Raw genomic sequence first — 23,441 nt, 5'->3', positions numbered from 1 at the left:
GGGGGAGGCAAGTGAGCAAAGGCGAGGGGGGACAGGTTAGGAACCGGGGGGAGACAGGAGAAATAACAAGAGGAGGCAAGATACACAGCGGGGGGAATAGGTGAAGATACGAGTGGAGGCAAAAACGGGCGGAAAGCGGGAGAAAATACCAGGGGGGCTAGTGGACAGTACAAAGCAGCAGGCGCACAGAAAACACAGGGGGGAAACAGGCACGCCGCAGCAGACAAGCAGCGGTGAAAACGGGGGTGTGCGAAGGCAGTGCGCGGCACTCAGCAGGGCAGGGTCCTGGCCACGGCGGGCAGGAGCAGCGGAGGTGGGGCAACCTCACCTGGAACAGGCTCGAGCGGTCGCTGCTCACCTCTGTGCACAGTCCCCTTAAGTGAGGAGCCGGGAGGGCGGGTCAGCTGGGTGGCGGGAGCGGGGCGGCCAATGGGCAGGGGGGGGGCGGAGACGCCGGGGGCAGTGGCGGGAAGGAGGGCGGCTCGAGGGAGCGGACAGGAGGTAAGGGGGCAAGGGGTACAGAAGGCAAAAAGGGGGAGGCAATTGAACAAAGGCGAGGGGGGACAGGTTAGGAACCGGGGGGAGACAGGAGAAATAACAAGAGGAGGCAAGATACACAGCGGGGGGAATAGGTGAAGATACGAGTGGAGGCAAAAACGGGCGGAAAGCGGGAGAAAATACCAGGGGGGCTAGTGGACAGTACAAAGCAGCAGGCGCACAGAAAACACAGGGGGGAAACAGGCACGCCGCAGCAGACAAGCAGCGGTGAAAACGGGGGTGTGCGAAGGCAGTGCGCGGCACTCAGCAGGGCAGGGTCCTGGCCACGGCGGGCAGGAGCAGCGGAGGTGGGGCAACCTCACCTGGAACAGGATCGAGCGGTCGCTGCTCACCTCTGTGCACAGTCCCCTTAAGTGAGGAGCCGGGAGGGCGGGTCAGCTGGGTGGCGGGAGCGGGGCGGCCAATGGGCAGGGGGGGGGGGGCGGAGACGCCGGGGGCAGTGGCGGGAAGGAGGGCGGCTCGAGGGAGCGGACAGGAGGTAAGGGGGCAAGGGGTACAGAAGGCAAAAAGGGGGAGGCAAGTGAGCAAAGGCGAGGGGGGACAGGTTAGGAACCGGGGGGAGACAGGAGAAATAACAAGAGGAGGCAAGATACACAGCGGGGGGAATAGGTGAAGATACGAGTGGAGGCAAAAACGGGCGGAAAGCGGGAGAAAATACCAGGGGGGCTAGTGGACAGTACAAAGCAGCAGGCGCACAGAAAACACAGGGGGGAAACAGGCACGCCGCAGCAGACAAGCAGCGGTGAAAACGGGGGTGTGCGAAGGCAGTGCGCGGCACTCAGCAGGGCAGGGTCCTGGCCACGGCGGGCAGGAGCAGCGGAGGTGGGGCAACCTCACCTGGAACAGGCTCGAGCGGTCGCTGCTCACCTCTGTGCACAGTCCCCTTAAGTGAGGAGCCGGGAGGGCGGGTCAGCTGGGTGGCGGGAGCGGGGCGGCCAATGGGCAGAGGGGGCGGAGACGCCGGGGGCAGTGGCGGGAAGGAGGGCGGCTCGAGGGAGCGGACAGGAGGTAAGGGGGCAAGGGGTACAGAAGGCAAAAAGGGGGAGGCAAGTGAGCAAAGGCGAGGGGGGACAGGTTAGGAACCGGGGGGAGACAGGAGAAATAACAAGAGGAGGCAAGATACACAGCGGGGGGAATAGGTGAAGATACGAGTGGAGGCAAAAACGGGCGGAAAGCGGGAGAAAATACCAGGGGGGCTAGTGGACAGTACAAAGCAGCAGGCGCACAGAAAACACAGGGGGGAAACAGGCACGCCGCAGCAGACAAGCAGCGGTGAAAACGGGGGTGTGCGAAGGCAGTGCGCGGCACTCAGCAGGGCAGGGTCCTGGCCACGGCGGGCAGGAGCAGCGGAGGTGGGGCAACCTCACCTGGAACAGCCTCGGGCGGTTACAGCTGAGCTTCAAGCGGATCGCCTTATGACATTACAGAACCGCTTTGTTTTAGATATTATACTTGCAGATAGAGGTGGGGTATGTAAATTGATCGGGTCTAGTTGCTGTGTTTTCATTCCAGATAACGCCCCGACAGTGTACCAAGCCATCTTGAGGTTACATAAGTCCGCTGAGTCTATACATGTAGACGAAGGGAACTGGTCATTGATAGAATGGTTTTGGGAACTGCTGTCCAAATGGGGATGGAAGATTCTGATGTTTCTTGGTATGGCTTTAGCAATCCTTTTCTCGTGTTGCTTATGCATCCAGTGTGGTCCCGCCATTTGTAATCTTTGTGCTACGATCTGTGTGAGAAGACCAGTCCCGAGAGAAGTGTAGGATAATAAGATGATGTTACAGCAACACCTTGATGACCTGATGAGAATAGATATAGACCTAGATTCAGATTGACGTGAGTTTAGGTCATTGCCTACGTAATGGCAAAAGGAGGGCCTGAGGTTCCGTGATTTCGTACCAGACTCCATTTTATTTGAGTTGTTCGTGACGCCATTTTTGTGTTGCCCTCACATAGGCCGTGGAGGTAACTGAACGAACAAAGTTCCATGGGCCTCATTGTTCATGTATGCATTAACAGGCCCTTTTCTGACTTGTGAGTGAACTGCAGGACGCTGACCCCGTCACCTGAAACTGACCCTTTCACGAAGCCAATTTCTCTGGCTGATCGTTGTCTAAAATTGCCAATCAATGTTCAGGATATCGTTAACTTTTAGTTTCTTGAACATATCTTATCCTACTCAACATCTGAATTGTTTCTTTCCTAACGACTTTTCATTACATGGGTAGTGCTTTCAATTATGGGTTTGTCCGGCTTGTAGAAATTGAATTTGGGACAGTCCTAATAATTTGGGTTGGGTTACTGTAAATTGGGTTTATGTTAATTTGATACTCAGTTAGAAAATGTGTTCTATTGGTCAGAATTTTGCGCAGTGGGTGTACATTTGTAATGAGAATATGGTGTATAAAAAGAGATGTCTTACTCTACGAAAATTGAGCAGTTTCCTGAGTTGTACACCGTGTTGTATTGCTGGGTTTACAGTTACTAGCTGCAGCTAATAAATTTGATCTTTGACGCATCCAGAAGTATTCCGTGTCTCTGTATTCCAAGTCAGGAGAATCCGAAGACTTCGGGTGTGTCCCTGGCACCGCTGGTTTCTAAGAAAACCCGGTTCTTCACCAGAATTACAGCGTATTGGCAACCTGGCCTAAAAATGCAAATTTAAAGTCAGATTTGTGCTTGCTATTGTCCAGTTTTATGAGGTTAGATAGTGTACATACGTTGAGGAGAGTGATTTAGGGCCAGATGTATGAAAGGGTTTTACCCATTCTGTGTCTATGGGAAAATGTGTTCATACATATGGCCCTTAATGAGCTCTGGTCAAACTTGACAAGGAATAGCACAGACCAAAACTACACCTCCGCTTTTGATGACCCCCAGCTGGGTGCCAGGCTCAGGAATCACATAGATTTTATTCATTGCCCTGGAGATGACAACAGTAGATTACTTTGACCTTTAAATCTGTCATTTGGGAATTTGAGGACTATAATACAACTTTCTCCTTTTCGAAAGGAGATCTCGCTCACTCTCATGATCTTCTTTGCTTTGTGGGAAGATCCCATGGGAGACATTCCTTTGAGGTGTACTGGCGTGGCTAGTTTCCAGTTCAAGTGAAAGTCAGAATGGCATTCTGTATCACGTTTTTGGACATTCCACCATGTTGGGTCTCCCCTGCTTTCGGATATTTTTTATTGTATTTTTATCAGTTTATAGTAGTAATATATATCAAAAAGCAAACATGCACAGCTCATAGTATATTGCATACAGTATACAACAATCTTAACATGGCAGTGATCCTGATAGGGGGCGCACTATATATTCATCAGGTGATTTACCATTGCCTGGCGATGACCCAGCATTTACTACTGCGTCAGTGATTGGTCAGCTTGCCCCATGTCCACTTTCCAGCACCATGACATCATGGGCATACATAACAGAGGTTCATGCCCTCAACACCCACCCTCCTGTTCTGTATCTGTGTCCCCAACACCATGACTCAGCAAGTATGTCTGCAGGGGGTCCCAGATATTCCTGGGGTGTTGAGTCAGAGGTATCCTGGAATAATAGATGTATCTCTGTTCTTTGCAGAATATTATGTCTTGCAGCCAGTCTTGTTTCCGTGGCCAGCAGTCCCCACCCCACACACAGAATACCTGTCTTTTGGCCAACATCAGTGCAAATAAGGTGACATGCCTAACATTTCACAATACCTCTCTGGTGTATCCTACAAGTGCAATCTTTGGAGTCATTTCCGCTTTCTCAGCGATCATGTTTGCAGTTCCTGCAACCCACATGAAAATAGTTTTAAGGAAGTGTGATAGACAATATGCACATATTTAAAATTAATAAGCCGGAGCCTACCATTAGAAGACAATTTCCCTATTGCTTATCTCAGGAGGTCCCCTAAATCTGTATTCCATTGTGTTCTAGTACTAAGGTGTGATGAGGGGCTCTTGGTTTGTACTGAAGAGTAGAGATTGGACACCAGGTGTTTAATCATAGGGGTTTTCAGGAGCATCATCAGTGTGTTGGTCTGTGGGTGCTTGAGGGAAGGTTGGGTAGTGGTCCCTGAACTCAGTGCGAAGGCGATAAGATTGAATACATATAATAGTGAGGGTATGCTGCCTTCCACTTCAGGGGGGCAACTGAAGAAGTGTCCCGAGGGGATAAGCTTGCCCAGTGTATGCACCCCCCTGCAGTAGTTTTTTGTTGCAGGTGAGCAAGGTTAAGGGGAAGAGAGTCAATAATTGTTTTGGGGAATAACACATTGGGCTGTGAAGGCACTTGTGGATCTTCACCCATGCTAGCTGTCTGCTAGAGACTGCATCTGTCTCAGTTCAGTTACATTGCAAAGTCTGTCCTAGCAGTGTTTCCAGTGGCGTAGATTATGCATTGTCGTGCTCTGTCGTCAAATTTGCCATGTATTGGGGGGGTCTATGCCAGAGGTACGCAAACTGCGCCTGTGTGCACCAATATTAGAGGTCATAATTGGGGACTGCAAGACCTCCACTCTCATATGGCAGTGTCAGCATTTCCCAACATACCCAGAGCTGTCTGTCCAACAATGTCAGTGTGATCAGGTGCAATTTCAGTATCTGAATAAAGTATCGAGGCAGCAGCATGAGAATATTGTAGAAGAAGTATAGCAGTTTTGGGAGGGCTGTACGCCCTATGATTGATAGCAGCAGCAGTACTAGCTGGCGAATATGCTCTTCAGTAAGGCTCATGGTAGTCTCCTATTTGTCCCGTGTCACTATTTCTTCATCACAATTGACGCAAACCCCAAGATACTTGATAGAGGTTGCGTAGTCTTTGTGAGTGGAAAAATTGTGGATTTATTCCAGTTAATGGCAACGTCCAAAATCGCACAGAATAGAGAGAACCCGCGTATAGCTGGGGTCAAGTTCTGCACTAGGTCAGACAAGTACAATGCAATGTTTTCTCACATAGAGAGAACAGATTACGTGGAGAGAATGCTAGTACTCCCTCCTGAGTAGTACGCGAATCGTGCATGCCAATGGTTCTGTTTCAAGAGCACAGTGTCTTGGGTACTATAGACATTCATGCCTGGTACCCCGGCTTATAGGCTTATAGGGAATGGTTCATATAAGAGACCGCACATTCATATCCGCGAGGTGGGAGGCACGTATAGAAGTTGCACCCAGCTAAATATGTTTCTTGTTATTCCCATGCCCTGCAAAACTACCAACACAAATTGGCATTCAATGGAGTCAACGGCTTTAACAGCATCATAAAATACAGCTGCAGCCTCATGCTTGAGGCCCATCTTAGAGGTTAGAGTTCAGCCCATCCAGGCACCCATTGTGAGCAATACAATCTCTACCAGTGTTAAATATCGTATGAGGAATATAGGATCACATCCATCCAGCCGGTAGTACAACATGAGGAAGTGTGTTTTCCTCAGGGTTCCAGACTCATCTTGCAGTATTTTAATTCTGTATTGCTTACTCTCCCATCCAGTGGTTGCTCATCACTTCGTTGAGTTGCTTGCATGTCTTTGAGGATCTTTTTCATAAATGGATCGGTCTTCTGTAGCGTAGCAAATATATGTGCTTTATATCTGTGTATAATTTTGAGACGTGTTAGATATAGAATAGCATATTGGACACCACCTGGTGCAGTTTTCGCTTGATAGGAAGTCACTCCGGGTGAGTTTCCTGCACTGCCAACTTCAAGTCTGGGATTATAGGAAGCACATATCCTACAAAATCATCTTTCATTTGGGAATTCCTGCCATCGGCCATGTTACGTTTATCATGCTTGTTGAGTTGAGTCTTTATCTCATTCACTTGCGCAATCAACATATCTATCTTGGTATTAATCAGGTTAGGCTATTTTTGCATGTGTAGCATTAGTGCTTTTATATCAATCAATCAATCAATCAAATAATCTTTATTTGGATAAAAATATCCATAAAAGCACAGTTCATCACCACCAATGACAAATACAATACAAGTTTTAAAACGTATAAATATACAATATCATCCAATACGAATGCAAAATTACAGTAATAAAATCACAATAAAAGGGTTGGACGGACCTGCAAAATCTAGCAGCATTAATAGCGTAGTACAAACTATGAGGTTTAGACCAATGTGCAAAGTCGGCAGTATGTTACAAATAAAGTGCGATAACGTACAATAAGTCAGACAGTGATAGGCATCAAGGTACAAGTAAAATTAAACTAAAACCCCATTTCCAATTCTACCAATACTAGCAACATCATCAAAATATTTGGTTACGGGCAATGTTAATGACCATTATAAGAGCAAGGGTAAAAGATGGATTTCACTAGGCAGTGTTACAAAATTTGTGGCTCATTAGAGTTCATTCATGGAAGCACGTGAGTGTACTGCAGCTTGTAAGAACGTGCTTACGCGGAAAAACAAGTCATCACTTCCTAGCTGTAAAATTTCAAGATATGCTAATTTAATATAAAAAATAGCCGATGCCTTAAAATAGGGAGTTAAATACTGTTTTGTATATCGAGCATAAAATGTACAAAAGAGTAAAAAATGTAACAATGTTTGTTTACTACCAATACCGCATGGGCAGCACAACTGCTCAAGGTTGCTGTTAAATCCTATCGGTAAGCAGAGTGAATATTTTATACTACCATCCCTAAGACAGAAAAGTAAGCTCCTTTTCCATCTCCCTGTATTTTTCCTGAGATATTTCTGTGGCATCTGATGTTGAATGCTCAGTACCTCCAGAAGGGGCATATACCTAACGATCGATAATTTATGGTGCTCGATGTTCTGTCTTTCTTTATGATACAGTCGTACAGCGCCCCCCTGAGTGATTTTGTGCTTATGCCTTCCAGTGCTAGTGGACATAAAAAAATGTGCTCCAACTTCACACTGGCTAGACTGTTTTTAACTGCGGCAAGCCAGGGTGTACTACCACCTTTATCGCACTCCAGGCAATCTATAATTATCTCTCTTGTTAAAATCGTAGCGGGGTTCTGCCATATTTTTAGCCAGAATATAGCTGGACGAGACCTGATAAAGTCCTCCACATAATGTAGGTTCAATTCCTTGTGACATATGTAAGTTGGAGATGAAATTTGAGCCCCGAGAATTTTTTTTACAAAATCTGTTCTCTTCAATTTGGATCCCGCTACAATTTACATACCCCCAGACTTCAGCACCATAGGTGGCCGTTGATACACATTGCAATTTATATATATGGATTAAAGGTAACACCACCTCTGCTTGTTTTGGCTACCGAAGGCTAATTATAGAATTAACCGCTTTGGAAAGTTTGCTTCTGCCGTGGGCTACGTGGACTTTCCAAGAACCTGATTCTGAGAAGACTAGGCCCAGATAAGGAAAAGTGCTTGTGCATGTTAGGGATTCGCTGCCCGATGTTATAGAATTAATGGAGTGGTTTTTCGGCCCACACGTCATTATATAAGATTTTTTTAAATTAGTGCAGAGGTCCAGGTCGGCCATAAAAGACACAAACCCTGTAACTAAAGTGCGAAGTGCGTTGGGGTTGCGGCCCATAAGGACCGCATCGTCTGCGTATAAAAGCGCAGAGAATAATTTACCATTAATTTTCGGTACGTCACTGGTCAATTTAGACAGGGAGTTATGTAATTCATTTATATAAAGGATTAAAAGTAGAGAGGCTAGAACACAACCTTGTCTAACCTCTCTACCAATGACAATATCCCCAGAAACCTCCCCATCATTACTTATCCTCACCCATGCCTTCACATCCCTGTGCAAATACGCCAAAAAATGGAGCAAAGCCTCGTCCAACCCATAATTTAAAAGGATCTCCCATAAACGCGATCTATTAACAAAATCAAAGGCTGAGGTTAAATCCATAAAACCCAAATAAAGTGGAACTTTTTGAGCGATCGTGTATTTGCCCAGAATAAGATTTAAATTCAAACACTGTTCGACAGTTCTGACATTGCTTCTAAAGCCCAGCTGACAACAATTTAAAATTTGGTTGTCTTCAGCCCAATTCCTAATCTTATTAAAGACAACCCTGCTCAAGATCTTCAAAGTATTGTCTATCAGGGAAATTGGGCCGTAACAGCTGGGATTGGATCTGTCACCTTTTTTAAAAATGGGCACAATGATACTGGTCGAACAAGTGCTCGGGATAGCTGTATTGGTCAAGTTATTCAAAACATTACATAAAAGGGGAGGCCAAAAATCTGGTTCATGTTTTATAAGGTCGATTGGTAGCCCATCCGAGCCTGGGGCTTTATTCCCTATACTTTGTTTTATGGCATCCTCGACTTCAATTACAGTTATGGCAACCTATAAAACTGGGGAGCAGGTATGACTGTTAGAGATCTTTGTGGGAGCTGTATAGATTCTGGCAAAGTGCTCCTCCCATGATTCGCTAGTTATATTACAACTTATGGGAGTAATATTCGAGCCTATAGACCTCATGCCTTTAACTTCTTTCCAGAATCCAGTTACATCCTTAAGTGAGGCAGCACTAGCAAGGTTATCCCAGCGTTCTCTCAATATCTCATCTGAGCGTAGTTTAGTTGCTTTCTTATAGCAGGCTCTTAATGATCTAACTAGAGTTATATCCCTGGGTATGGCCGCTAATGCTTCACGCAGTTCTCTGTTAGCCCGCGAGCATGTGCCATCGAACCATCTGGGATTCTTGCTTGAGTTGGTAACAGGTCTTGAGATTATATGTTTGATGCCAACACATAAACCACTAAAGGCCTCAATAATCTCTGCACCCAAGGTTCTGCTTGATTTTATCATGCGTGCAAATAGGGCTTTATTATCTATGCCCTTCCAAATCACTCTAAGTTTGTCAGTGGATGCCTCCAGATGTTTAGCCCCTATTTCCCTTTGGGTGATACATTTAGAAGAAAGTCTAATAGTTGTTAAAATTGGGTTATGGTCACCTTGACTAGTACATAAAACCTCAGCCTTTGCTAAAAAGTTTACCAATGAAGATGATGTAAAAACATAATCTATAATAGATGAACAGCCACGTCCTCTATAGGTAGGCAATGGACCCTTATTTGAATCAACGCCATTCTTTTCCATTACATTAATTAAATTACGGGAGGATATATAATTGCAAAGTTCCTCCCCTCTTTTACATGGGTTGGCCCTAACCGGGGCAATGGTAGTATTATCAATACCACTATGCAATCGTACGTTGAAATCCCCGCCTAGGCAGATTCCGTCCAATTTACCATACCTCTGCTCGTCTTCAAATTTGTCAATAAATTCAAACAAATTAATAAAATTCCTATTTGGTAGTGAAGTAAAATCATTATTATAAAAATTAATTAAACATATCGAGGCCCCCTGTGAGTAGACCGTGGCTTGGAAGTTCTCATTGTTTGTCACCAGGGGTTTTCTACTACCCCCAGCTGAGATCTTTATCCATGTTGATAACCCCCCACATGGACGATCTGTTTTGGGGCTGGGTACAATGCTATTATAACATACAAATCCTTCAAGGAACACTTCATTTGTGCACCATGTCTCCTGGAACATCAGAATGTCATAATTACTAACCAGATCGACCCACTCCGTGGAATTCAGTTTGGATCTTAGTCCTGCGATGTTCCAACTTAGCACATTTAAGTTAGGATCTAGGGATCTGGGTTCAGTAACAACCGGACAGACTATTAAGGGTTCCACTAACTCTGGTGCAGTAGTCGATGATTGACTCGATAGTCAGTCCTGACTCTCCAGACTAGACAGAACGGTAAACCGATTCTGTGTGATGTGTGTCGGGATAGTAAAATTACGTGTGCCCAGAGGAGGTTTGTAAAAAAAAAAACAGAGGTAGTGAGTGTATGAGGGTTGGGGCAATATTGTGGTGCATTTGTGCTCGCAGTAGCCATTTCACCAGGGAGGGACGTCTAAAATTCACGACTGTACAGTCACCTGTAATGTTCTTATCTGAGGATCCCACCCAAACTACACGTCGCACAATGAAAATTTCATTGGCGTTGGCCATCCCTAGGTTCTTATGTTTCAATACCCAGTCAATACTCTTATTCTTGAGTTGTTCCCAGGACTCTGATTGGTCTTTCTTCAAGGGAGGAACGCCAGCTAAAATTACAACATAGGGGCAGGCTTCAGGTGGTAAGTGAAGAACATCTTCAGATGGACTCTTAACCTGATTTTCAAAAATAGGAGTATCGTTCGGAGCAGTTGCCATACTTGTGAGAACGGGGGCCAACGGCACAGGGGTGGCTGATACTAAATTTCAGGACAGACTATTGCTAATGGTCCTATTGCCAAATACTGCATTTGACAAGGGCATCTAACTGGGAATAGGTTTGGGGAAAAAACTGCTCTTAGGGTTGCCACTCTTATCACATGCAGTATTAACAATAGGAAGTGTACAATTACCACTCTCCTTTGATATACCCTGATCAACTGTCTCCATTGATTTTGGGTGCTGTTCCCCCCTGATTTTATCAACAATAGTAACAGCTTTTTTATGAATATCCGGTATCTTAACCAGGTTTCCCAATCTGTCCAGACGTTTAAAAAGAGCATTACATTGTTTATCTACCAAATTTTTTAAACGATCATAAACAGAGTCCACTATAGTGTCGATTAGGGTATCGCCCGACCTTTCACGAGTACCATGGGCAGTTGTATGCTCAGTTTGAGTGTGGATGGAGTTAACTGCTGCTTCTGATGTGGTCAAGTCTACGGTACTATCATTTGTTTGCTCAATGGGGCTCGCAGTCACAGCAGTAGTTTCTCGTCTCCACAAACTCAAGGGTGTGGGTTGGGTTTTTAGGCGGGGTGGCTGTTTCCTATTACTGCTGGTGAGTTTTGACGTACCTCTCTTCCTTTTTTTCCCCACTGCTTTAGTGACCGGGGACAAATTTCCAATACTAGCATTAACTTGAGGCCGTAGATGACAGTCAGGAATTTCCGCATCATCCTTATCAATCTCAAAGCCCACAGGCAACATTTCTCGATTACTGGGAATTGTAATTAATACATTGGGTGATAGTGGGAGAGGGGCAATTGATTTACCCCGCTCTTATCCTCCAGACAAATGCAGTTGAGGTGCCGGTTGGTCCATGGAAAGTCTCCTCTCAGTTAGTTCGATCTCCGATGAGACCATGCTAACAGCTTTTTCGAGCATGCTTTCGATGGTAGTGGTAGTGGAGGTCTTTGGACCTGATGTAACTGTACATTCCCTATAGTGCTTATTATCACTTACCTTAATGAGGTGCTTAGAGGGATGGCCCAGCCTGGCCTCCTTCGGCCTCCGACGGCCACAGACGGCCCGCCCTTTGCCCGGTCTTAGCCCGGCGTCCACCCGCGTGCGCCGAGCGTTGCGGGAGGCTGCCGGCAGTTAAATACCCCCGGTAGTCAGGGGGAGGGGCTGCCGGTCCGCTTGAGGCCCCGCTGGTCTCTGGGCCTTAGAGTCCTCGCTTCTGCCCCCGCTGATGGCCGCACAAGCTACGGCGCGATGCGTCTCCCACGGAGCGGGAGACGCGAGAAGTTGATGTAGCCCCCGGTAGTGAGGGGGAGGGGCTGCCGGTCCGCTTGAGGCCCCGCTGGTCACTTTTATATCAACATCCGCTGAGGCTGTTGGATCGTTGTAATCATTTCCAGGCTGGTTCCACAGGAGCGTCAGGAATCCGGAGATAGTCCTCAGCCTTCCCCTGCGGTCTTTCGACTCTATCAGACTCTAGAGTATCGAATGGCTCGCCGGGGAAAACAGGGAAACAAAACAAGGAAAGGTTGGGGCAGACGAGAGGTCTTGGCAGTAGACTTCAGAGTGGACGCATGGCGAAAGACAGGCTGCAAGGGAAGGAATATTCTACTATCTATACTTGATAACAACACAATGTATATGCACAATGACTATTATATACATATGAACATCACCTACCACAACTAAACATCTGTACCTCGGGATATTGCTGAAGCGTAGAATAAGGTGCTCGTTTTCTGTGCACATCAAGACAAAAGATAATAAAAACACTATTCCACTCTACGCTAGCATGTGAAGGTAAATTATATATAAATCTCACTCTGCTATTCTCTGGAGGACACTGGAAGAACATCCAATTCTTCTTCAAAGCTGGATGCGTGAGTGCGAACCTCTACCTTGATGTATGTACAGGGTTTTCTGCCATATGATAATCACAATTAGTTATGCACTCTCATAACCCCCCGATATAGTGTAAGAAAGGCAGCGCAGGGCGCTGTTACCGTGATTCTTTGTAGTTGAGCCTCGAAATCACACCACTCTCTGGTCCACGCAAGTGCCCCAAAATAGAAGTATAAAAATGCCAAAGGGAAGGATGGAGTGGGGATACAAACAACGGGAGTCAACATAAGTCGGGTACTCTCAATGCTAATACTTGGCAGTGCCCGGCCGGATGGCGGGGATAGACCCGGCCGCCGGGCGGAGCACCAGGAGAAAGGGAGAATGAATTGATTGCGCCTCTAATGCACTTAGCAGTGCCCGGCCGGATGGCGGAGATAAACCCGGCCGCCGGGCGGAGCACAAGGAGATGGGGATAATCGGAAGACAAAAACAAACACGGACTGATTAACCCGTGTAAAGGGTCATTCACGAACCACACCGATTACACTGACAACCAGGTGGTGAGCATCAGTGCTATGGCGTAAAAGACAGTACGGCCCCAGAATAGCAGCCGACCGGCAAAACCCTCACGGAGGAGGCAGGAACCAAACAGGAAACAGACAACCAAAGGAAACCGGAAGTCAGGCAAAACAAACCGGGACAGAACACTTGAAAGTAAGGCTAGACGCTAGAACGCAAAGCGGCGTTCCGTTGGTGTAAGGCGTCTTAAATAGTGTCATGCAATTAGTGCTATAGTTCGAGCGGGGCATCGGGGCATGACAGTTGTCCTGTGATGTGGGTAGTGTGCTCTATTTGCTTTCTTGGCCTCATTATTGTTATTTTGCTTGTTTTGCATCTGATTATCCCATTGCAGATGGCAATTAAACTAAGGCCAACTGGTCATGGCCGCGCGCTGGACTCCAACAAGAGGATGACCACCAGCACTCGCCAAGAATGCCTCTAAGCCATGTGTTATTTAGGGAGCATATGGTAGATCGTTTAGCAATGGTCTCAAGACAAACACAACAGGTCTTAGTTCAATGAGTGCATTGTCTGTGCGGCTCTCACTTCCTCCAAATTGGGGACCCAGGGGTTAATGGGCACGCAATTATCTCATGTAAATGTTATATTACAGTCTGGCCTCCCCTCCTATGCGGCACCTAGAGAGAGCCCTCTATCCGCAGTTGTGTCCCTTCAACGGTGGGTGCGCCCAGGATCACAATCGGTCTGACCCGTTTTCAGTCAGGGCGCCCTAGTAGGCCAACAGCTGGCACCACTTGCAGCCAAGGGAGATCGGGAGGGCACTGTCTGCAGGCAACCCTGCAGGCACTCACCCCAGCACTCAGTGCTGCCACTGGTGGTCTGCACACGGCCGAACACGCTGCTTTGGATCCCTCCAACCGCCAAGGAGGGGGCGTTGGTCTCCTGCACCAATTGCACTACTGTGTCAGGTGGCAAGCCCGCCAGGCACCTACCGTGATGCAGCGGGCAATCAGTTGATGCGGCTGACAGCTCAGACATCGGCCATCTTGAATCCTCACTGGGTACTCTGAGCTTTATTCTCTTCTGGTCAGTTGCTCATCTTCATGGCAATCCTCTGTAATAGCAAGGTCAGCACAGTTTTGGGTGGTGCATTAGGCTTTGGATGAGCCAAATCATTGGTGATGTTGCTCAGATTTATATGGATTCTAGTGCCGGCAAAAGGAGCCTCACTAGAAGTCCGTCCTCTTGGATGCAGGCTCTCTGATGCCCCAAGCTTTTGGATGTTTTCCGTCAATACTCCAACAGCAGGGATGGCATGATATGGGATGGAATTTGGCAGAAGAGATAAGATGAACTTTTAGGGGATTGTAACATAGTCAACCACCAGCATCATTCTAATGAACCATCGAAATCACTTGCACATCCCGCTGAGCCCTCAGAAGAAAGAATTCCCTGCATGCTGTGCAAAATATTCTCTTCATACCACATGAACTCTGAAAGGGCTATTACTCCCTTTTTTCTTGAACCACTGCACAATCTCTGGCACTCACACCTGAGAAATGGATCTGAAAACTCCTGGGAAAGAGAATACCGGCAAGCAAAACTAGCTACTCAGACTAAAGTGAATCGCGTACCAAGCATAGAACCAAAGGAAGCGGCAGGCCTATGAGGGAATCATAGTATACCATACATACTCGGAAGGCTTTGTCAACTTGGTACCAGAGTAGGAAACATTCAAAAATTTTGCAAGGAGGCTAGGATAACACTACAGAAATAATTATAAAATGTGCATAAAAGTTACCGCTGGAGAACCAGTGAGCATAATCATCTGAAGTGGCAGGTTGCAGCACTATGAAACTGAAACTGTACCAGATTTCTTATAAACTTCAAATCCATTAACAAATGTATTAGATTATCATTATTTAGCAATTTCTTTTTCTTAAACTTGATGTTAACATTTTATATTATGTATATTCTACTGTAGTTTGGTGTGCTGGTTTACTACTCACATCTTTTTTGAAGGCTGCCTTATTGCTCAGCAAAAGTAGCCAAAGATGAGCCAATGTTCTATTCACTGAAGCTGGCCTCTATCTGTGGATTTGTTAGAGAAGTTTGGGAGCTTAGTTATAACCCAACATAAGAATTATTTCTCTCATTTAACGTGACATACTTTTTTCATACTACTATTCAATACCTTTTCCAGAGCAACAAAAGCTATGTCATTAGAGACTGGGAATAGAAAAGGTAAAACTGACTTAGAGATTTTCTCTCCTCTTTCCAAATTCCCCTGACTGCAGACAAATGATGTACTGGAGTCTACATTTTGAGCTTGAACAGAACTATAATGCCTTCTAAATGTGAATCGATGTATACCCAAACTGGGAACTGAAAAGAAGGCCCAATGCAATATTGTTACTCATCTACAAATTCCCATCATCAGACAAGATTGCATATCTAAATAGTCAGATTCCATTAAAATAATCACAATTTAGAGCAAGTAATAACACAAAAAAAGTGAACATATAACCTATACAGCTCCTTTCCCACTTGTACCGTAAAATGCTTTACAATGTTGGGTGTTGGAACGGGAGGGAGGTACAGTGTTGATTTTAGGATGGATGGTGGAAGATCTGTCTACCGATTGTAGCATGTACTGTTTGTAGAGTTTTTACTCTAGACTTGTATTTGATCCTGTCATTCTCCAACTCATACATTTTCCCACATGTGGCTCTCTCTAATGTGACATAGCATCTGTTTAAGCACATACATGGTGGATAAGAAATCTCTTTGGCAAAAAGCCTGTTAAGCAGATTGTTATCTTATTTGTGTCATCATATTGCTATAAGTACAGGAGTACAACTGTAGATATTTTTCTGAAGCAACATCAGGAAAACCTTCCCCTGGCTTTTAGTGTGTGCGCTCAGTGTTCATCTGCGCACTTTAGAAAGTGATATCAATACTACAAATAATTTTACCCCAAAGAGGTTTTTTGGTGTCTGGTAACCAGTTGGGTGCAGGGGCGTAACTTAGTCAGTGTGTTTCGGGGGGATGAGAAGCTCAAATTTCCCAACTAAAAAGCAGTAGTCCACAGGGTGAAGGAGTGAAAGGACCAAGGTTTGGCATGGACTGCTCGCATGAGAAGCAGAGTTAGTACTGATTTTCATTAGGTGAGTCTCTGTCAAGAGTGCCGCAGTGAACAAAAAACAGTGGGTTGGAATGCTACCCCTAGTGATTGCCACAAGTTAGACTATTTTCAAGCATTCATTCCATCACCGATTGGGTGTTTGATTGCCAGTAGTATGCGTGGAAAATTGAATCTGATACACCTTTCCATGCCTATTTTTGTGATGTCCAAAAAGTAGCAAATTTGCACCCATTCAGCAAGTACTTCTGTGGGTGTTAATTTATTACTTTTTTGGCAAACTGGTCACTATATATATTTAAGATACCGATCCAAAAAATGAACAAGTTAAAATCTCTTAGTCAAATGAGAACAGGAGAAACTCACAAAAGCATAACAGACCTAACTTCCAAAGCAAGAATGAATTTGACGCGTATCACACTCCAAACACCCCAGCTGAAGTTACCCCTTGCCTGTCCCACCCAGGCCTGGTAATTACCACAGGGAACCCAAGACTATGGTAATGTACAATACAACGACCTGGAGTCCCTGTACTGGGATCATCTATTTTAATTGTAGTTTCACTACTTACACTCTCCTTCCTCTCTGCTATAAGAAACTTTGATGAGTTGTGAAATTGATGCATGTGGGCAAAGCTCCATGTTTCTAGCCCTCACCTTATTCATATCATTTTATCAAGTGACTGACGGCCCATGTTGTAAAACCAACTCTCAAATAGAGGAAGGCATGCAGGAAAATTAATAGGACGAGCCAAGCCATAGGTCAGGTTTAGCTTCAAGAGACCATGCTCGAGGTGAGCCATGAAAGCGTTGACATGTATATATTGTGCAACAAACATAATGTAACAGTATAATACATTGTCTTCTAAATTCAATAACGTGTATATTTTTAACCCTTCACCTTAGTACAACAAATTATATCACAGAATATATCACAGCAGACCCCCCTTAATCAACAATGCAATTAGTGAACTAAGAGGCCAGATCCTTATTATAAAAGAAGCAACATAACAGTCAACTAAATCAAATATAAGATGTCTTTGTACATTGCATATCCTAATCTTAAGTATGTAAAAGTGCACTTGGGATAATAAAGAAAAAGTAGGCTCTGTGAAATAAAATATTTGCTTAGGATCACACAATTTGGACAAGCAGGGAGCCTGTAATTATTGTAGGTTATATGGTTTCACATTCTGAAATTCAGTTTCCATATAGGTATCTCTATGTCTGGCTGTCAATCTGTATCTCTCTCTTACTTTCTCTCTCTCTCTCTCTCTCTCTCTCTCTCTCTCTCACTCTCTCTCTCAAGGTAGCGACGCAGGTGACAAAGTGAACAGCGTGGGCGGCGCAAAGTGACTGGTGCATAAATATACAGTGAATAGTTGGCACAATATGGTTCCAGGTGACTTGAGGAGTTCGTTTCTACTTTAGTTCAATGTACTATTCGTGAACCACTTTGTGTAATGCGCCTATGATCGCGCTGGAGTGTCGACGGCGTTTCGATCCACATTAATCGGGATCTTCATCAGGACTGGGTAGGGTTGAAGGCAGTGCTGGGTAAGGAGTCCCGGGTTATGGATCGCCGTGGTCTGGAACGTCAGAGTGTAGGATGAAGAGGCGATGTCAGAGGGGATTCAGCTGAGGTTCGGCAATGGTGTCGTCGGGCGCAGAGTCCGCAATGAATGCTGGTCAGGACGGGCATCCATGGGGGAAGGCCCGATGTTCCGAGGCACCGATCCCGCAGTGATCGGTATGGAGAGACTGAATCTCTAACAAGCGGGTTGCTGGCGAGAAGCTCCTTGGAAACGCCATTCGTGCTCGAGCTTCTCGCCGCCCACGCTGTTCACTTTGTCACCTGCGTCGCTACCTTGGTTTTCACTCACACACCACGAGCACCACGTGCAATTTGGGTTGCTCTCAATAATTGTATTTATGTATGACAGTGCTGTTACAACTGCCAATTGTCTTTCTTTGCCTTTTCCCCCCCAAAATGTCTATATAAATGATGCCATGAGCACATGCTATAACTCTAATAGAGTCTCCTTGCTTTCTTGTGGATAATGTTGTACTCATATCCTCTCTAATCGCCTCTGAATAATACCAGTTGGGCTATCATATGTTCTTATCACATTCTACCCCAATCCCAACACGGTTGACGGGTTTGTGCTCCTGTTTTTGATACCATATTGTGCAATAGACATCAAAGACATACTTGTGTTCTTCATTGCAGTCCATAAAGTTGTACTGAGTACATCAATCGATTACAAGGAATGCAATATGCAGTAAACATTAAAGCAAAGGCAATGTTTGCATCGCGCATTGCAGAAACAGTTGTGCAATAAGACACATTGTTCAGGTTTCTCTGTTAGCAAAACCAAATGTGTAACTGACTGCTGAACATACAATTTAAATACAAATGTATTATAATGCTCACGCAATGTATGCAACTGCAATAATATTTTGGTACCTTAGCAGCCAAATAATTCATGATAAACGTCCAGTACAGCCCCAGTGGGCAATTGATATTGTTAACAAGTCCATCAACCTCCCTGACCGGTCACTATGGGAGTATGCAATGAAATCATGCTCCAGTGAGCAAAAGTATCAAACACAACAAATAAAAGTGTTCTTAACACGTATAAATAACAGGTTATTGCATTGAGTGTCAAACGCATGTTAGTGCTCCTCAGCATTCCCAATCAACATCTGTAAAAAACCAGACAAAGATGATCCAATTAAAATCGTGTAAAACTGTGCACAAAAAATAACATTCTAACTGATTCTTAGATTCTGTGTCCTTAACTGTGTATCATCGAGAACAAGGGGGGGCAATAGAACTATTGAACTGAGGAGGTTGGAATCCAAATTGATTGTCAAGTACAACACTTTATCCCCCATTGGTCTGAACCTTGACGAAGAGATGTCCATACATTTGTAGCATTTTTCTGCAGATACGCTTTTTCATGTTCTCCTACTCTGTCTTTTAAGGTTTTTTGTTAGTTAGAATGTATAGTAGTATACAAGTCAATCACCTTTAAACATTCTCTATTATCATAGCATAAATTGCAAACATGACTAACCTATCTTCAGCTCACTCATCTCAGTTAGACTTAAGCATTTTGGTAGTTGCCTCCACATTCTGAAACCCAGGGGGGGTATGTACAAGGAAGTGGAGGAGAGAGGTGTTAGCCTTCCTGATGTAACGCCTCTTTCCCCCACTTCTAAAATGCAAGGCTAGACCATATTTACAAGAATGTGGTGCAGTGTTGCGTTTCTCCTTGCGATGGCGCTAGGTTTAGCAACTTACCTCCAACGCAGGCACCCTTGTACCAGAGTGCAAGGGTGTCTGCGTGCAGGGGAGGATTGTTTATGTGTAGGAATCCTGTCACTTTCATGTGTGCTGCTTCATGCAGCACACATGAAAGGGACAACATGGAATTTAAAAAAAAGTGTGTTTAGGTGCAGGAAGGGACACCTTACTACACATAAACAAACAATGGCATTTCATTTTGCTTTTTCCATTTGTGCTGCACAAGGCACCCATGGAAAAAGCAAAAACGAGGAGAAATAATGCATTTTTCTTCATTTTGCCATCTTTAGACCAGTTTTTACTTGGTCTTAATTTTGGTGCAGCCTCCTATGTATGCCATCCTTGTACATAGGGGCAGCGTCAAAATGAATGGGTGTTGCAGTGGATTACCCATCGCAACACCCACTGCCCACCCTTTTCACACTAACCATAGCATGAAAGAGGGCCTTATCTACAAGGCAGCGTAAAGCCACGTTGAGTGTCTTAACTCTTCTTTGCACATAAGACGCAGCCCCTATCGCCACCACAATGCCAATATAGGTGACGTTGTGGTGGCAATAGGGGCTTGTACATATGCCCCCCAATGTTACGTAATTCATCTTGATGAGTTGAAGTCTCAGTTGACTGTCAATCTTCTTATTAGCTGCTGCTTCCAAGTGCCCACAGTCAAGGAGATATATCTCTGTCTTTGCTCCAGGCTGAAGAACTGTGTCATGTGGCTTGTCTGCCCCACTCTGCTTCCCTGTGTCCTACTGATTTGGGCAGCTACAGAGACACAGAATGCCGTGTCACTGCTTGCTGGGATTTGGCCAAGAATTACCATGGGGAAATAATTTGGCCAGCCAACATTAACAACTGAGTAGTTTTATGCATCTTAGTTGTTACATCAAGTTTTTAATTGATACATTTGTCTCTTTTTGGTTTTCACACCGTTTTGTGTGTTGAACACAGATTTCCATTCATTGCATTTTAGCTTTGGCTTTCATTGGCTACATTTTTAAAACATGCTTATGTGCTGTTCTTTTTCCTAGATTGTAAACGTCAGACAAATCCTAGAAGTGTTCCACCAATTCAAAGTCATTTTAAGGTAGGTGCACTTACTCTTGATGTATGTAGGTGTCTCCAAAACGTCTTCCGTGGGTGGTGGACAGGCATTTCTATGCTGTTCGTCAATATATTAGTAATTGCTCGTGATTTTCTGTTGGTGGATTATAAAGTTTCAGAATGCAGCTATGCCTATTGATATGAGGATTCTATGACAAAATATCGACTACAAAAATATCTACCTACCAAAAATTGCAACAAAAATATCGATGACAATAATATCGAGATCCTATCTCTAACAAGGTAGGTACAAAAGTATCGAAATGTAATATTAACAAAATAATACTTATAAATGTAATAAACGTAGTTAAAAATATATTATAATATTTAAAATTAACAAATAATTTAATAAAAAATATTAATAATAAAGATATAATACATAGTATATACTTCATTAATAATAACTCTAACATAATTATTTTAATAACTTATAAATAAATAAAAAATATAATAAATTACAATTAAATTTATATGCATAAAATATTAATATAAATAACAATTAATAACAATGTAAAACTAATTAAAAAAATTAAAGACATTTTGGATAGCGTACGGGTAAAAATTACTATTCCCATTCCAGAAAGTGCAACAGTAGGGAAAGTGTTGGATAGCGTAGGGGTAACAATTACTATTCCCACTCCAGAGAGTGCAACAGTAGGGAAAGTGTTGGATAGCGTAGGGGTAACAATTACTATTCCCACTCCAGAGAGTGCAACAGTAGGGAAAGTGTTGGATAGCGTAGGGGTAAAAATTACTATTCCCACTCCAGAGAGTGCAACAGTAGGGAAAGTGTTGGATAGCGTAGGGGTAACAATTACTATTCCCACTCCAGAGAGTGCAACAATAGGGAAAGTGTTGGATAGCGTAGGGGTAAAAATTACTATTCCCACTCTAGAGAGTGCAACAGTAGGGAAAGTGTTGGATAGAGTAGGGGTAACAATTACTATTCCCACTCTAGAGAGTGCAACAGTAGGGAAAGTGTTGGATAGCGTAGGGGTAAAAATTACTATTCCCACTCTAGAGAGTGCAACAGTAGGGAAAGTGTTGGATAGCGTAGGGGTAAAAATTACTATTCCCACTCCAGAGAGTGCAACAGTAAGGAAAGTGTTGGATAGCGTAGGGGTAACAATTACTATTCCCACTCCAGAGAGTGCAACAATAGGGAAAGTGTTGGATAGCGTAGGGGTAAAAATTACTATTCCAACTCTAGAGAGTGCAACAGTAGGGAAAGTGTTGGATAGAGTAGGGGTAACAATTACTATTCCCACTCCAGAGAGTGCAACAGTAGGGAAAGTGTTGGATAGCGTAGGGGTAAAAATTACTATTCCCACTCTAGAGAGTGCAACAGTAGGGAAAGTGTTGGATAGTGTAGGGGTAAAAATTACTATTCCCACTCCAGAGAGTGCAACAGTAGGGAAAGTGTTGGATAGGGTTGGGGTAACAATTACTATTCCAACTCCAGAGAGCGCAACAGTAGGGAAAGTGTTGAATAGCGTAGGGGTAAAAATTACTATTCCCACTCCAGAGAGTGCAACAGTAGGGAAAGTGTTGGATAGCGTAGGGGTAAAAATTACTATTCCCACTCCAGAGAGTGCAACAGTAGGGAAAGTGTTGGATAGCGTAGGGGTAAAAATTACTATTCCCACTCCAGAGAGTGCAACAGTAGGGAAAGTGTTGGATAGAGTAGGGGTAACAATTACTATTCCCACTCCAGAGAGTGCAACAGTAGGGAAAGTGTTGGATAGCGTAGGGGTAAAAATTACTATTCCCACTCCAGAGAGTGCAACAGTAAGGAAAGTGTTGGATAGGGTTGGGGTAACAATTACTATTCCAACTCCAGAGAGTGCAACAGTAGGGAAAGTGTTGAATAGCGTAGGGGTAAAAATTACTATTCCCACTCCAGAGAGTGCAACAGTAGGGAAAGTGTTGGATAGCGTAGGGGTAAAAATTACTATTCCCACTCCAGAGAGTGCAACAGTAGGGAAAGTGTTGGATAGCGTAGGGGTAAAAATTACTATTCCCACTCCAGAGAGTGCAACAGTAGAGAAAGTGTTGGATAGCGTAGAGGTAAAAATTACTATTCCCACTCTGGAGAGTGCAACAGTAGGGAAAGTGTTGGATAGCGTAGGGTTAACAATTACTATTCCAACTCCAGAGAGTGCAACAATAGGGAAAGTGTTGGATAGCGTAGGGGTAACAATTACTATTCCAACTCCAGAGAGTGCAACAGTAGGGAAAGTGTTGGATACCGTACGGGTAACAATTACTATTCCAACTCCAGAGAGTGCAGCTGTAGGGAAAGTGTTGGATAGCCTAGGGGTAAAAATAATAAACTTATAAATAAATGTATTTTTTTAAATAATAAAAATATTAACTATTAAATAAATATAAACCATTTACAAATACCAATACATAATTATTAAAAACATGATTAGCAAAATATTTTTAACCAAAAAAATTAATAAAAAATACCATATAATAATATTTAATTACCAATTAACAAATAATTAACAATTATATAATTAACAAAACAAATAATTAAAGAACATTATTACTTAATTACATTTAAATTACTTCCCACCCTATTCCCCTATAAACCCACAACCCGGTACAGAACATAATTATCAATTAATCAATTAATTAAAATTAGTTACCAATTAATTATAAATAATGATCAATTAATTAAAATTAATTTATAGTTCTTACTAATTAATAATTAATTTAACATAAATTACTTCCCACCCTA

General features: G+C 43.9%; 1 protein-coding gene across 3 annotated transcripts in view; it reads left to right on the top strand.

Moving 5' to 3' along the window:
• The window catches only part of KIF9 (kinesin family member 9), a 691,235-nt gene that overhangs the window by 257,327 nt on the left and 410,467 nt on the right, over window positions 1–23,441 (top strand). For all 3 annotated transcript variants that reach the window (XM_078664229.1, XM_078664228.1, XM_078664230.1), the window contains one exon: window positions 20,623–20,678. In XM_078664229.1, coding sequence (XP_078520355.1) covers window positions 20,623–20,678 — 56 coding nt within the window. The remainder of the gene's footprint in view (window positions 1–20,622; window positions 20,679–23,441) is intronic.

This window comes from Lissotriton helveticus, chromosome 10 (genome assembly GCF_964261635.1).
Source record: "Lissotriton helveticus chromosome 10, aLisHel1.1, whole genome shotgun sequence".
NCBI classification, from domain to species: Eukaryota; Metazoa; Chordata; class Amphibia; order Caudata; family Salamandridae; genus Lissotriton; species Lissotriton helveticus.
This window is presented reverse-complemented; position numbering and strand designations above follow the sequence as displayed.